The sequence below is a fragment of the Pterocles gutturalis genome, unplaced genomic scaffold, assembly GCF_000699245.1.
Source record: "Pterocles gutturalis isolate BGI_N339 unplaced genomic scaffold, ASM69924v1 scaffold10759, whole genome shotgun sequence".
Lineage (NCBI taxonomy): Eukaryota > Metazoa > Chordata > Aves > Pterocliformes > Pteroclidae > Pterocles > Pterocles gutturalis.
In genome coordinates, this window is record NW_010135762.1 from 9,029 (window position 1) to 24,760 (window position 15,732).

Sequence of the window (15,732 nt, forward strand, 5' to 3'; positions counted from 1 at the left end):
GTTTTGGATGCAGTGTGTATGTGCATCCCCTACCCACCCCTAGCAGGGCTAACTGTTCTTTCTGCTCGTGCTTATAAGTACTTTTTTTCATACTTGTTATAAACTTCAGTATAGCAGGCTTATGGCTTGATTTTTACATAAACTATATTTTCATTAAATAAAAAGTTGAGCTAAAAGTTCATCTAATCATAAACTTCTTAAAAAATATCTGTCCAGCTGTCTGCTATGCAGATTTTATTACAAAGAACTGCCTATAGGAGCTAGGTAAATTTCAAATACTCTGTCTACTTTTCTTAAACTTTCTTCAGTCATCGACTCAATTTCAATGGTAGGCCTTTAGAAAATATTTACTTAATTCTGTAATAATATCTATCTTTAATGTGTTTAAGGTCATCACTTTTTTTTTTTAATATCACATTAATTGTAGATCATAGTCTTCTTTTTATGTGGTTAAAGCACAACTTGGCCTGGGTGGCCAATATCCAAAATATTTTTGGATGTTTCCTGGAATATAATCAACATGGTGCATCATGTACTGAATTTAAATCAGTTAGAGATATACCTGGGAAGGGAGGGGATGAGGTAGAAGCTGCAGAAGCAGATTATTATGCTTCATTCTTTGTGCTGAATTAATTCTTCCAATTTCTTTTGTGGTGGTAAAGCAAAGCAATAGTATGAAGCGGCTGATAGACAAGATCTTCCAAAGTTTAGGGTGTAAAATCTGCATTTCTTGTGCTTCTGCTAAGAAAACTGGATATGTTGAAAATTACCTCAACCAGTAAAACGTGCTATGTGTGAATTCAGAGATTTTGATCTACTGTGTGTATGAAAAACAAATGTAGGCAGACTTTGCTATCTAGTAGAACCTAAGGGACTTCTGAAGAAATCAGGTCTTCCACCTAAATTACAAAAAACCCAGACAGAATCAATGCAGTGGTGGTAAGAATGAGAGACATCTGCATTTTCCTTATGAATACTTATAGGACCTCAATTAGCCTGTTTGGCTAATGTGAGTTCCTGGAATTAAATCAGAGCAGGCTGACAGGTGAGCAAATGCCATCTCAGCAGTTGGTGGGAAACACTGAGTGCTGTTAACTGGGAAATGCCCATTACCTTGGGACCTGCCGTGTCCTCCGGTTCATTTTTCAGTCAAGCCTATGTCTGAGACCAGAAGTAGCAGGGAGCAGTCAAGTGTCTCGGCTTCCTGGGTGGGGGCAACAGAGATGGGAAAGCAGCAGAGTCTTGAGGTTCACCTTTCAAAAAGCTTCAGAGAAAACACAGCATGGAGTGTGCCTTTGCTGGAGAGGCAGTGTTCTTTGAGTAACACTCAGCAAAGCTTGCGTCGAAAGGCTTCAGTTTTCTTTAGCTAATTTTTTTGAGAGGTGTGTTTGAGTTACTAATTAGCTGCTTGCTGCATTAAAACACAATCCCTCCATTGTTGGTGAGCAAAGACGGTTTGAAGAGAAGAAAAAAGGTGTGGAGAGAGACTTAGACTAAAATAATCAGATTTTTGTGGTGTTATTTGGAAGATGAAGCTGGAAGACTTGTCAACACAGTTGGCCCATGGGGAAGGGCTACACAGTCACAATGCAGTTTGCTCGTAGCGTGACATATTTTGAAAGCTGTTCTGTTGGGGGAGAAAAATAAGTCAACTTGAAATAATATGTAATCTCCCAGATTGCTGTAGTAGCAATAGATGAGAAAAGTACTCTCAGAAAGATACAGTGATGACTGATGTTACTGTTTCTCCTTGCAGGCTCCATCTAGCCTTTGGGAACTGCCGTTCCACCAGAGTTACTGTAGAAGGCACCTCAAGAGACACTGCCTGGTTTAACACTAGGAGAACTAGATTTTCTGAGCTTTTCTTTAATTTTTGCAGTTTATGCACCAGATTGTTATGTTAGATTGTTTCTTTTTTTTCCACAGAAGGAGCAGATAGGTGTCGCTGAGGTCTGTCAGCGCAGCAGGTTACTGGTACTGCCAGTGCAGCACCCAGCACCTTGTTTAAGATGACGTCACTGCCAGTGATGTCAGAGCCCACCCAGATTGGTTGTGTCAAGAGCTCAAGCCAGTCGTACTGGGGTGGGTGGGTATCAAAGCAAGGAGAATCCATTCTCCTCAGGGAGTAACAGGCTCTTGTGTGCCAGGCTGGGTCAACAGTGTCTGAGCTGAGAAGTAATTTTATATCCCAGAGCTTGTAAAATGAACGCAGTAATGATTTCAAACGAGAAGTAGTGAATATGACTGAAGATGTTCTGTGAAGAAATTTAAGCTGTTGAGCAATATACAGACTAAAGACACAGTGCAAAGGGGCTCGATATCGAGAAGTACAATGTACGGTGAGAGGACCAGAAGGTGCTACAGTTGAAAGTGGAAGCTGATGACTAGGGAGAATTGGAGTTATAAGCCAGAAAGCTGTGACTATGACAAGAACTGATAAGAAAAACTGTGAGAACAGATCTGACTGGGGGAGAGCGTTGCAGTAGGACAGCTGCAGAGAACGAGAGGGAACCAGTATTGAGTCCAAGGGCAGGCGTACACCCAAGGTGTGAGTGCACTCTGAGGGATGAGGTGGTAGTGTCTGCTTCTTGAATAGCTTGCAAGCTGTCACAAAATCCTGCTGGACAGCCAGGGAGTAGAACACTTAGTTCTTCCAGCCTGCTGATCTGGCAACAAACGCCATGCATGACTACAGGTATCTTACTTGTAAGATTACTTGGAAACCTTGAGGCATGGCTTGTTCTTACTTCAGAGTTTAAACTCATGCCTTTGGGACGAGTGCCAGGAATTTTGGATTAATGGTTAGCCATCCCTCCTTTAAAGATTGTAGCCTGAATTTCTGATACAGAGATCTTGGCAAGTTATCAATTATGCTACAAATAGTAAAAACCCCCACTGTTTAATATTAAGCAAAATGGATACATCTGTAAAATTTTTGTGCTAAGTAGTGGGATATAATGCTTTCCTTATAGTGTTAACATAGTGTATTCTCTGCCCTTCTGTACAACAGTCCATAATGACAGAAAAAAATACATGTTTAAATACCAGAGCATACTTAATGGTGGCTTTCAGTATTTGAAGTACTTTCCCCTTTGGTTTTCATCTGGATTTTTACTTTCCCTTTGCCTTTGTGTTTCTCATGCACAAATGTGCTTCCTCTGACATTGGCTTTTGCATGCAGTCCTGGTCAGCATACGAGAAATTCACAGGGAATTTTAATTTGTCCTTATGAAGGAAGGTCACTGGGTTGGTAACTCAAATTGTGACTGGCTGGGTAGCCTGCCTCACTCCCACTCTTGAGGAGCAGGGACTTCGAAGAGCTTCTGCCTTGATATCAGGAGATAATTATGCTTTCATCTCTCCCCATACTATCATAAAGCCTTAAAAGAGGGAAGAGAAAGATCTCATCGCAAACTAGTGCCAAGCAAACGATAAAGAACCACCAGCATTGATGTCTTTGGCCTCTGCAAGACAAATCACTCCCGAGGGTAGTACTTTCTTCATTGCAAAGGATGGTTGTAGGCACTACTGAAACCATAAAAATTCAGTTGCAGTCAGATAGTTCCATATTAATAAAAACTGAAACGTTGATATAGGAACAAATTGCTGCTTAAAATTTAAACTCTGCAACTTTAGGTCTTTAAAGCTGGAGTTTTCTTTTAGTTATCTTTATTTGCTTTTAGTAGTTTATGACCTCAATGTGTAAAAGTAAAATTAATATTTAAACTCCTGGATAGACCTGGATTAAATTCAGCATGAGATGAATACGGTCCCATACTTATTAGAAAGCCAGTAAGCTTTGTCTACTCAATCTTTTTTTGACTGAAAAATTAGTAATTTTATGTCACTTTTAAGCAAGGATATGGGCCACACCAAATTTCTTCCTATGAAGAATATTAACATCTAAAACTTAGGGCTTTATTTATTTTTTTGTTCACTTTGGTGAAAAAGTATGTGTGTAACTTCTTCATATACTATCTTGGAATGAAGTCCTGGCTATTTCTCTTGCTGTACATGGCCCTGTACTTTATTTACCTTGGAAAACAGTGACCTACAACCTCTTCTGCTGCACTTCTTTATGAATATAAATCTTAGGTTTTGTTGACAAACACAGTTCCTGTGATGGAGTTGTTCACTCAGTTTAAGAAGCACATGCTTTTATTGTTAAACTGCTTGAGCAGTTTCTTCAAATGCTTACTAGTACTTTAAATTTAGCGTGCCCTATGTTAAACATTTGACCCCTGCTGTGGGGGCATAAAGCCAGACACTTCTGTCAAAAGTTTCATCAGAACTAAGAAGTAGGAGCTGTGATGATGTGATGGGTAACTTTTAAGTTTTATACCTGCTTTTTACCTTAGTAAGTTTTCTGTTTGTTAGTCCCCGTGATTTGTAAAAAGCCATGCAGTGCACTTAAACTCTTCCTTGAGATACTGTTACAGTATTTTTCCAGAGTAGCAGCAATAGAGGCAGCTGAACTCTTAAACTGGAGATTTGGCAAATATGTAGCCCTTAGTGTACATTATGTACTGTGTAATTTGGAAAAGATTAGTATAAAAGGACAATTGAAAGTCCATATGATATCATTTATGGTGTGAAATACTGGTTAACATCATCACTCAAACTTAGCATACTGCAGGCACACTGAGTAACTTTAATGATCTGCCTGCGTCCCTTGAAGTTGGCCAACATAACTCCATTTGTTTCCAGGAATCCCTACACTTGATAAAAACAGTGATGATTGCTGTTCTTGTACAACAGCTGTAAGAGGTCCTGAACAGGATGGTCCTACCTGAGCAGAACAAGGTGCGAGAACCAGGTGTGAAGTTGCCAGGGCAATCAAGTTTAACCCAGGGATTCTAGCCTTAGGCATATGCTGGCATAAATGTATGCATATCACATCACCTGCTAGTTATTACCAGCATCTGACATTCAAAGATGAAACTTGGCATTCAAAACAGGAATCACCTAGTAAGAGGAAGAACTGGCTGCTTGGTGCCACAAGTTCTACCCCTTCCATCCTTCCACTCAAAGACAACACAGCTGCATCCCTACAATTGAAGCACATCAGTTTTAGGTAATAGAAAAGAAGTGTTTACTTTAAGTTACCTGTAGTAGAAGATTACTACACTGAAAAAAAAGATCTTTTTAGCTGAAATACTGGTATAACTGGGTTTTGCTTTTTCTGCATCATTAACGAGTCAGTCTTTTATCCTGGCTGACCAGGAGAGACACTGTTTAGCAGCATAAACATCTGAGACATTTTAGTTCCTGATAAACTTGTGTCCTTTAGTAATATGTTAAAATTGCATGAATGTATGTGAAGCTCAGGAGAAAGCCATATTTAACATGATCTTAAGTGGTATGAGAGAGTCTCAAGCTCAGAATGTTCTCTTACAGCATGAAGTTTTCCAGATTTCTGCCTCCTTCCTCACAAATTCAGATATAACTGCAGTATTCTGAAGAGTTGTAACTAAAGTTGGTATTTTATACAGCTGTAGTTGAAAATGAGCAGGTGAATAATTTTTTAATCATATTTGAAGCCAGTCCAAAATGACAGTAATACACAAACACAATTTTTCTGCAGCCTCTTCTTACTTGTGACTTACAGTAGCAAGGTGATATTTACTGTCAGTCTTCTGAAGGCCACCTGTAGTAGAACTGTTACATTTCTACTTATTGAAAAGATTGCCTTTCAGTTAATCGTCACATTTTGCGTAGCTTTTTCTATACTGAATACAAAGACAACTCCTCTGTATTATGAACTTTGCTAGCAGTCAAGAGCTTGTAAAAGGCAAGTAACACCTACTCTTTTCCTCCCACAACCTTAGATCACCTATAATTTTGACCAATTGTATAAACTACTGTTTCCTTTCAAAGATATTTCTATTAAATCTGTATCTCTGAAGCATCAACAAAAAGAGTAGCATTTATAACTTTATATACCTTTCAAGATTTGTCAGAACAAAGTAAAGAAATTAACAGTTGGCTTCCTGCTATTTGGTTTGAAACATTTATAAAATCTTTAGATCCATTGCTACAATTGAATCTTTTCTACAGTGTTCTGAAACCATAGCTTTTTTCATGGCACTGATGATGAATACTTTGAGTGAAGCTGCTTAGCTACTGCTTTCATCTTTAGTAGATGATTTTTTATTTTTCTGTGGACTTGTAAGATTTAGGTATCTTCCATGAAAGTTCATCCCTTTCAAATGATCAAACATTGGCATGTTGATTAGTAGTAATGGAAAAAGCCAAAAATTTTTTTCATTTACACCAAAGCTTCTAACTTCCCCTCGTAGATAGCAGTTAAAGGAAAACTGGAACGACTCCGATAGACATGTGGAAAATATGAAGTATTAGCTAACGTAGCGTTACATAACTTCTGGTTGTGCCATTGGGAGTAAAAGAGCTAAGAGTTCAAAGTAAGCATAGTGTCTCGCTTCTGGCAGTACCTGACCTGTCACACTCTCTGTTTAACCCCTTCTTTTCACATGCTTAAAATCAGATTCTTAAGTTTCCACGTCTCTAGCTTTTCAGGTAGACAGAGTATAATTTTCAAAGAAAGTATCACCACACTTCACTTTCCGTAACCTAGTTTCCCAACAGTTCAAAAATCAGAACAAAAACTTTACCATATTTAAGTCAAACTGTACAGTAGTGAAGATAATCCAGAAAACTAGCAGATTTAATAGTAACATTTTTAGTGACAATAAGACAAGTTTCCTTATGTGTATAAGCATTTTTATTTCCTATCTCTAGATAAGCACCGTAGTGATACCCCAAGACACTTCAAAACCTCTTGAAAAACTCGAGATTTGAACACATGGGAAAGTACTCCAACATAAATATTTTTCAGAAGTGATAAAATTCCATCTGATTACTTCTAAGTTCCCCAAGCAATGGAGGCAGCAATTTAATATTCAGCTCCAATGTAATCTCAAATATGGAATATGCTTAGTATTAGATGAGGACAATTTTTGACATTTTTTTCCTTTATAAGCTTGCCAAGGAGGATTAAAATAGCCACCCTTGCAGGGTTGCTATAGTTTTCTCACTCCAATGGGATTACATATTTACTCTTTTTTTTCCTAAATATAAGGAGGGAGGAGATAATCTTTAAAATATGTCTTGTGATGGCATGATCATGGACTTAATTTCCTTTTATGAAAAAAAAGTGATTACCAGGGTTTAAAAATAAATTAAGTTTTAGAAAAGCAAGCTGTAGAAAGACAATTCCAGTTGCTTTCCTGACAATTAATTCCAGCTGCAGGATAGCTGAACTATGGCTTAGCATTCTCTTTAACCTACACTGAAACAGAAACTGCCTGCATTTTCAGAAAGCATAGTGTTTGTTACATTTCCAATTAACTAAAGAATTGTGGAAGAGATTAGCTTAAAACCCCCCTCTGTAACCACATGCATGTTAGAACAGGGATTTTAACATTGGATGAACTGTCAGCACACAAATGACCAGCCCAAATTATCTCCTCTCTTCTAACATAGCAAGTTCTGGCCTTTTTACAAATCCTGTTTCTTCTTTTGAACTTGTGTTTAAAAATATATTACCTACTGTATGTCTCATCTGTACTTAGAATTTGTGGGTGAGATAACTTTTTAAAGATCTCTGTAGGTTCTCTAATGTGTAAGAAGAGTATGATGCTACATTTCAGTCTTTTGAGGATGTTTTGTGATCTTTCTCCTTTCCTCAGATACTTTCACACAAAATAATAACCGACTTAGATATGCCCAAGACTGCTGCTCATCTGTAAGTTCGAAGAAGGTAGCTGAGTACTGTCAGATGTTCTGGGGGAGACAAATTAAGTCTGTGATCCCAGAAGCCTCATTTCCACAGGAAATAAAAATAGCCGTGAAAAGTAGCTTGTAAGCTAATCACCAGGTTAGGGAGGAGAAGGATGATAACCAACTTCCTCATACACTATTTTCAAGACATTAACATTTCTGGTAGCCCCTCAAAAAGGGGCTACCCACTTTTTACTATCATTACCATCACTATAAATGAAGAATGTGCTTGTGCTGCTTCTGGTGCTAAACTTCAGGAAGGTATGAGGATGAGGGGACTATCCATCACCCAAGAGACACAAATGCAGCAACTTCCTCAGTGAAGCTGTGAACTTAAGCTAGCTTTTCTAGTGTGCTTTGCATCTTAGCTATCTAATATCCAAAAGGTGTGTTTAAAAAAAAAAAGTCATTACATTTTCCTCACACTAGGCAGTATTACCTGAGCTTTCTTATTTTTTTCTTCAGTGAAAAAAGGGGTATGTTGATTATTTTAGACCAGCATTAGTCTAAGCACTGAGGTACTTGTCATTTTGTGCAGAATATTGTACTAAATTTTACACCTTTATCAAGATCTGAATAAGAGAATGGGTTAGTCCATTATCCTGATCTGTAACTAAGGCACCATAGCACAACTATTACAAATAGTCTAAGGAAAATAAGTATTACTCAGACAAGCTTTTGAAGTAAAGCCAGAGATACAGGAATTTTCCATTCCCTTTAGAAGAAAAATAGAGAACAGAATACTGTTAAGTTCTAGTTTGGTCAGTTTGGAGTTGGGGATTACTAATGCTCGCCAAAATGTAGCGATTGCCTCTATCCAAGTAATTCAGGTAGGTTGGAATTATAATCAGCCTTTCTGGGCTGAAGTCTGTATGTAAAAAGTCTGTATGTAAAAAGTCTGAAATTTACATTTTGATCTAAACATGAATAGCTTTACATGAGTTTCTCATTAGGAATTTGCAAGTAACTAGTAGTAGCTGAGCTCATTTTCCATTAGTTAGGAATACTGCAAGTACATTCTGTGCTTGCCTGTCAGTCTGTCACAGTAGGTCCCTCATTCCCTAGCTTGCTCGCTGACCCATGCGGGACAACTTCTAAGGAAGGTAGCAGAGTGCTGCCAGCCCCGCACCAGTGGAGCTCACTGACGCCATCAAACCTTGTGCTCAAATCACTTGTTGTGCTTGCAGAAAAAGCAGCAATGCTTTCAGTAATACAGTCCCTTTTCTGCAGCTCGCCAATACTGAGAACTATTGCAAAAGGAACAGTTTCAGGCTGAAGGAAGCTGAGCTGCTTTTCGGTGTGTTCTGGGGAGGGGAGCGCAGGGCAGAGCGGAGAGCGGGGCTGTTAACTGCCAGCATCGCTGGAGCTTACCGGTCTTAAGCATTCCATTCACTTAATTGATTTCTAGTGACTGAAGCACAGACTGACACACTGCGCAGTGAAGTCTGAACATCTGGAAAAGGAATTTTAAGTCACCTTGCTAACAACTCTGGGCCTCTTGTTTGATGCCTTTAACTTCAAAGGCCATTGCAGGTTTTCTCCCTCTAAAGCAACACTGCAGTAACTTTGCAATTAAGACATGAGACCACAGTTTATTCCACCAGAGGCTTCCAGCAGGGCCAAAGAGAAATAGCAGGCATGCTAGAGCTTAAAAGAGCCACACACATAAACCCCAGAATCCGCGGCAAGATGACTCCTGATGTTGTAGCAACAGGGGGAAGACTTAGTAGGTCATCTCTGTTAATCATAATCTAGATAAAAAAGCAAACCCACCATAATCTATCTCTGAGTAACTTCAAAGCTATTATATCATAAGTTCCCATATAAAAAGATCAACATCTGAGCTGTAGTACTGATGGCATGGCAATTCAGATTTCTTGTGTTGTGTAGCACACTATTTCACTTGTTTCCTTTGTGCTAAAGTACAACTTGAGTAAATTTTTTTTTCCCAAAAAGTCATCATTCCTCTGCAGCTGTCAAAAGACTATTCGCAAGCTCCAGCAATTCTTAAAGTAGGAAGAACTGTCAAGTGCTTCAGAGCGCTACTTGCAAGTAAACATTTAGTAAAGCTATAAACATAATGAAAGGGATAAAGACTTACATCTGTACTCTGATATTTAACATACAGTACTGGATAAATGCTATAGCATACTCTTTGAAACAGATTTGGGGGGAGCTGCAGTTTTCTTTGGTGAAATAACTTTACAACTGCTTGTGTTACAGATTGCCCTGAAATATGACCCCCAGATAGAAGAAGATCTGCGTAACTGGATAGAAGAGGTTACAGGGCTGAGCATTGGTGCAAACTTTCAACTGGGATTAAAAGATGGCATAATCTTATGCGAGTAAGCATTTATTAAGTAACCTTATTTTTAGCAGTTTTCCACTTCCAAGGAACTAAGGAGGGACTTTCTGAAGACTCCCCTTCAGACACATCAACAATAAAGGTCAAAGATAGCTGACAGTAGGGTGGGAGACAGCTTCTTTGAAATTGTGGAACAGAATGAAAACTTAAATCTCCTTTATATTTCAGCAAAGACTTCTAAGTATTTCTAAATTTAATGGTGAAGCTCTTTTCTATAATAATCAAATGGCACACAAAAATTCTTATGGTCTGTTAGACTTGTTAGACCTGAGATCTGAGATAGGCACTCTGTATAAACCAAGCAATTAACCATTTTGATGAAACTAATGCAACTAATAAAGCATGAATTAAAATATATAATGCCTGCACAGATGGTATAAGGATGAGATTTATTGTTTAAGCATTTCCCTTTTTTTTCACCTCCCCAGGCTTATAAATAAGCTGCAGCCAGGATCAGTGAAGAAAATTAATCAATCAAAACTAAATTGGCACCAGGTAAAACAAAAAACCCCCTAAAGTATACCTCTAACCCCTCCAACCCCCAAATAGTTCTTTTGTTCTGTATTAACAAATTTGTTGTGAATATGGTACATCTTAAATCGTAATATCACCGAGTTTTGTTACGTAATACGTACTCAACAGTTGAGGATACTGCATACAAGAAGAGCATTTAACAGAAAGCAACTATAGCTGAGACTAATCATAAGTGGTAGCTCAGTATATGTATTTAATAGTAGTGCTTTAGGTGCTAGATGAAATTTCAGATGGAAGAACAGAGAGCCATATAGCAAGGGCTTTTTCCAAGTTAAAGAAAAGCTGTTAACTTTTTAATTAAATCATAAATGGAGTTTCCCATCCAGGCAGTGCTGCAGGGTGTTAGGTCAACAGCTGGCCTGTACTTGGACATTTGAGGTCACTGTATGAAGTGTCCTCCTGAGAAAGCAGCTGGAGTTGATGGGGAAGGAAAGGACCTGAACAGTCTCAGAAGAAACGGTTGTGTAACAGAACTCAGAAAATGAAATGGTGCACACTACAGTATGTATTTTATTTCAGTATGTCAAGATTTAATTTCTTATGAGTGCTCAATCTAGCACTTCCCCCCACAATGAATTATCAAAGGCAACATGCATTTAGAACAAGCAGTGGAAGGGTTGCTGGTTAGAGTTGACTGCCTTTATTGTTGCTGGGTCTAGCTTAAATACTGCTATGTCAGTCTCTTGTTATTATTAGCATTGAACACTTCTAGACATGGTGGAGGATTTTTATTTTTAAAAAATTTTTTTAAAAATTTTTAATATCTCAAGACTTCAGAAGGAAAGATGAGATTCGGTCCTTCTTGTACTCCATATTGCTTTCCAGTTTCTACAGTGCACAGTGCTAAAAATTAGCTAATAAACCCCAAAAGCTTAGTTGAATTTGTCCCAGGAGGTGAGCAAGACAATGCCTTCAAACCAAGTTAAATGTTCTTACTATCCACATAGCTATGTTTTTATTTTACTCCAAATTATCAATTGCTGAAGTCAAATAGCGTGGACAGTATGTTGAATTTTCCAATTTGAAGCAGATTTTGGATTAGAATTTCTTTTGGAAGGGACACAGCTGCGGCAGTTTTGTCAAAGCCCCCTCTAACAAAGTATGTGATACAGAGAAAAGCCAGGCTAGATAAACCCTTAGATTGATTTCTGGAGTCAGTATTAAAACTAATGAAAAATAATCTCAAGCTTTCTACCAGTCTCACTTAACCGTGACAACTGTTTTGTCCAGTTTGCACACTGCAAAGAACTTGTGTAAAACAAGCAAAACAAACAAACCAGCACCAGAAAGCTTTACAATTATTTAGTTTGTGAATTGAAACACTGAGTAGAAAACTGGCTTTTTTGTTTCTGTTTAGCTGGAGAACATTGGGAATTTTATCAAAGCCATCCAAGTCTACGGCATGAAGCCACATGATATTTTTGAAGCAAATGATCTTTTTGAAAATGGAAATATGACTCAAGTACAGACTACTCTAGTGGCGCTAGCAGGTCTGGTAAGTATTTGTACCCCTGGAATTGGCACAAACCCACATGCCAGTCCAGATGCACTCTTACCACTCATGTAAATATGGAAAAAAACATACAGCCTGGCAGGAGGGGATGGATACTACTGAGAGTCTGAGATGCTGCAGAGATTGCACTTCAGAGGGCTGTCCTAATGCATGCCTCCAGGGAAGGCTTGGAGTTCACTGTTAGGATTCTTGGCTGCAGAGGGCCTTGCTCTGGAGCCACGTGTGCATACGCAGAACCAGGGAGGTTCGCAGGAGAACACTAATCCCTGCAGAATATCCTTCTGACAGGGTACTTTGGTAACTTTGGAGTGCACCTTCAAGTGGCATGGGGAACCTTCTCCCACCCCTGACACAGAGAGTTTCTCATAAGAAATAAACCTGCTTGTGGCATCACTTGAGAGCCCAGGGTCAGGGCCATTAAGACAGTGTTCCAGTAGCAGAAAATATACTTTAAACACTGAGTACTCTCTTTTCCCTCTCCCTAAATAGGCAAAAACTAAAGGTTTTCATACTACAATTGATATTGGTGTCAAATATGCAGAGAAACAAGCACGAAGTTTTGATGCAGGAAAACTAAAAGCTGGTCAAAGTGTAATTGGCCTGCAGGTAAGTACGAAATGCAAGTTTTCTATATTTGAGAACAACTTTCCTGTTTTGATTAACTGGTATATTGTTTATGCAAAGACAGCTGGAGAATTACAATATATCCTTATCGTGGAAGGAGGTATGAGGTTTTAATTCTTGTAAGCAGCTGACTGACTTTATAAGCTCAAGTGACTGCCTTGAAGGTTTTTCCGTTTGTTTTAAATCTGCAATAGGAGCGATAAGGAGGAAAGGAGCAGCTAATATTAGCAGTATCACCTCTGTCCCCTGAAGTGGTTTTAAAGTAGGAGTCTTTGGCTAGCTAAAGCTCCTTATATGGTAGAAGCTTTTTTCCTTTGTCCACTTTCCTTAATAGTCATAAAACCCAAAATAACTGGCATAAAATCTTAACATTTCCATGGTAGAGAAGTTGTGGCAGTGTAATTGAGTCATCACTGTCCAGGGTAAAAATCAATTATTACATTTTGATGCATACATCTATTCTAATTGCACGTGCAGTTGGGCAAACACCAGTCACTGCAATGCCTTCGGATGACTTCCCTTTATTTTTCCTTTTTGAAACTCAGTATAGAGAAAGGGTAATTTATTACAGGTAGTGGTCAAGCTACATGAGGAAAGCATGCACTGCAATTACTTCTCCCGTCATCACAGTTACCAAACATATTTGTTTCCTTAGACCATGCTTGCTGTACAAATAAAAATCACTTTTTCTGTCCACCTCTTCCTTTTCCCAATAAAGATGGGCACCAACAAGTGTGCCAGTCAGGCAGGCATGACTGCTTATGGAACTAGAAGACACCTGTATGATCCAAAAATGCAAACCGATAAGCCATTTGACCAGACGACAATTAGCCTACAGATGGGCACTAACAAAGGAGCCAGTCAGGTAAGCAGGGCTGCCTGTGACGCTTGTAGAGCGGATACAGCTCTCAGGCTGGGGGAGCCTGGTGGGATAGCAGAGGCTGGGAGTTGTGGGCAGGAGCAGTGTCTAACTGGCAGCAGTGAGAGGGTACAGTTCAGCTGCACTTTTATGCAGTAATTGGAGTACTTCTATTTCTTATCGCTATCCAGTGTGTTCTGTGCTGAATATCATAAGGCGTAAAAATATCCTGGTGCTTGTAGAATTTCCAGCTGGCTGTGTTATACCAGAAGAAAACAGTAACTTCAAGTACTAACTAGGCAGAGGCAAAAAAAAAAATGCTTCCTGGGCACTACCTCAGTCCGAACACTTACTATATTTCCTCCAAAGAGGGAAATAAACCGGACCTTTCTGCAAGGACTTTCTTCTGTGACTTGCCTCCTAGTGACCACGTGCTGCTGTGCTGTTTTGTTATACTTTAATTCTTACTTTCTAGCACTTCCAGGAAGGTGTACTAGTTGTAATCATAAATCTAGTAATCACCCCTTCTTACTGAACCTCTACAATCCTGTTTTATTAGGCTGGTATGCTGGCACCAGGTACCAGGAGAGACATCTACGATCAGAAGCACATATTACAACCTGTGGATAACTCAACTATTTCATTACAAATGGGTACCAACAAAGTAGCTTCACAGAAGGGAATGAGTGTGTATGGGCTTGGACGACAAGTGTATGACCCCAAGTACTGTGCTGCACCAACAGAACCTGTCATTCATAACGGCAGCCAAGGAACAGGAACTAATGGGTCAGAGATCAGCGATAGCGATTATCAGGCAGAATACCCAGATGACTATCACGGAGAGTACCAAGATGACTATCAAAGAGATTACCATGGTCAGTACAGCGACCAGGGCATTGATTATTAGCTTTGCATCAAAAGTTCAGTATTAGTCCATTATTTTATTCAGTAAGAACGAAACTAGCCTTGTGGAATTGTTACCCGTCTTTCCTACACACTATGCGTAATGTACCTAAAGAAATACTGCCTTACATACATTCCTTTTTCCTTCTCTGCCCTTTCCCTGTCTAGTTGCCTTTAGTGCTGTAACAGTTGTAGTCTACAGCATAAACAATAACTGCATATGAAGTAAAAGGAATACTGTGAAAGGGGGAGTGCTCTTGTACAGCCAGGTCGTCAAATAAGGAGCTATGCATTTTTACAATCTCTACTTAAGCAGGTATTTACATACCACATTAAGCCTTCATTTTACATATTTACAGCTTTTCTGTTTTACAGATGAGGTAAAAGAATTTTATGCTTAAAGTTAAATGTGGTCTTTGCCAATTAAATCTAAGATGTCACATTAGTGATTTAAATATCATTACTATGTTTTTAAGGTATTGTTTGCTAATGGTAAGTCCTGCATTAGACATAAGTGTGCATTTGTGATTGTGTATTCATTCCATTATCAACACTGACCAAACTTAGAAATAGTTGTCTTACTAAAAAGGGAGCTTGTACAAAGTCTTGAGCCAACAGAAGTCCCATGATTGATGGTGCATTTACCTTTTATTGTGCCATAATATATCCATGTAGAAATGCTTTCTCTTTCATGAACTGTATTTATTGCCACACTTCTCAAACTGATCCCAGTGTATTTTTATAAATAAATATTTTTTCTTAAAGGTATGTAGAAGATCCTGTCTCATTTGTTATGCCACCATTCTTGAAGACTAGATGCCACAGAAATTATTCCCAAATCAGCCTCACCTTTGCCTGTGTTAAGTGTAATGTAGAACTGCTGTCTGTCGCAGTTTGGGTTCTTTCTTTTCTCTGGGATTTAATTTAACAGTCTTGTAAAATCTCCTGGGAGTGAGTGACAGTGACTTAACAGGAAAGGAATGTAGCTCCTTTACAGCAGAGTTCACTTCCCCTCTACAGGACTGTGAGGTTATGACCAGAGATCCTTAGCTGTTCACTAAATCTCTGCCCTCTTCTCAAGGCAAACCAGGCACTGCGCATACTTAACACTGCCTCTGCTTCAGCCTGTCGCCT

The 15,732-nt window shown here is 38.9% G+C and overlaps 1 protein-coding gene across 1 annotated transcript; it reads left to right on the top strand.

The window, feature by feature from the left end:
• The first annotated feature begins 7,913 nt into the window (after window positions 1-7,913).
• Window positions 7,914-15,366, top strand: CNN3 (calponin 3, acidic). Its single transcript, XM_010082030.1, has 7 exons — window positions 7,914-8,061; window positions 9,965-10,145; window positions 10,594-10,660; window positions 12,057-12,194; window positions 12,702-12,818; window positions 13,555-13,701; window positions 14,255-15,366. The coding sequence occupies exons 1-7, from the start codon at window positions 7,914-7,916 to the stop codon at window positions 14,600-14,602; spliced, it is 1,146 nt and encodes a 381-aa protein (XP_010080332.1). The 3' UTR covers window positions 14,603-15,366.
• Window positions 15,367-15,732: the final 366 nt, after the last annotated feature.

What these genes read in the sequence shown, in the direction of transcription:
- CNN3 (XM_010082030.1), top strand. Translation starts at nt 7,914, where the DNA reads ATGATAACCAACTTCCTCATACACTATTTTCAAGACATTAACATTTCT. An exon ending in GATGGCATAATCTTATGCGA is followed by an intron (nt 10,146 to 10,593) that starts GTAAGCATTTAT and finishes TCACCTCCCCAG; the next exon opens with GCTTATAAATAAGCTGCAGC. An exon ending in AAAGTGTAATTGGCCTGCAG is followed by an intron (nt 12,819 to 13,554) that starts GTAAGTACGAAA and finishes TTCCCAATAAAG; the next exon opens with ATGGGCACCAACAAGTGTGC.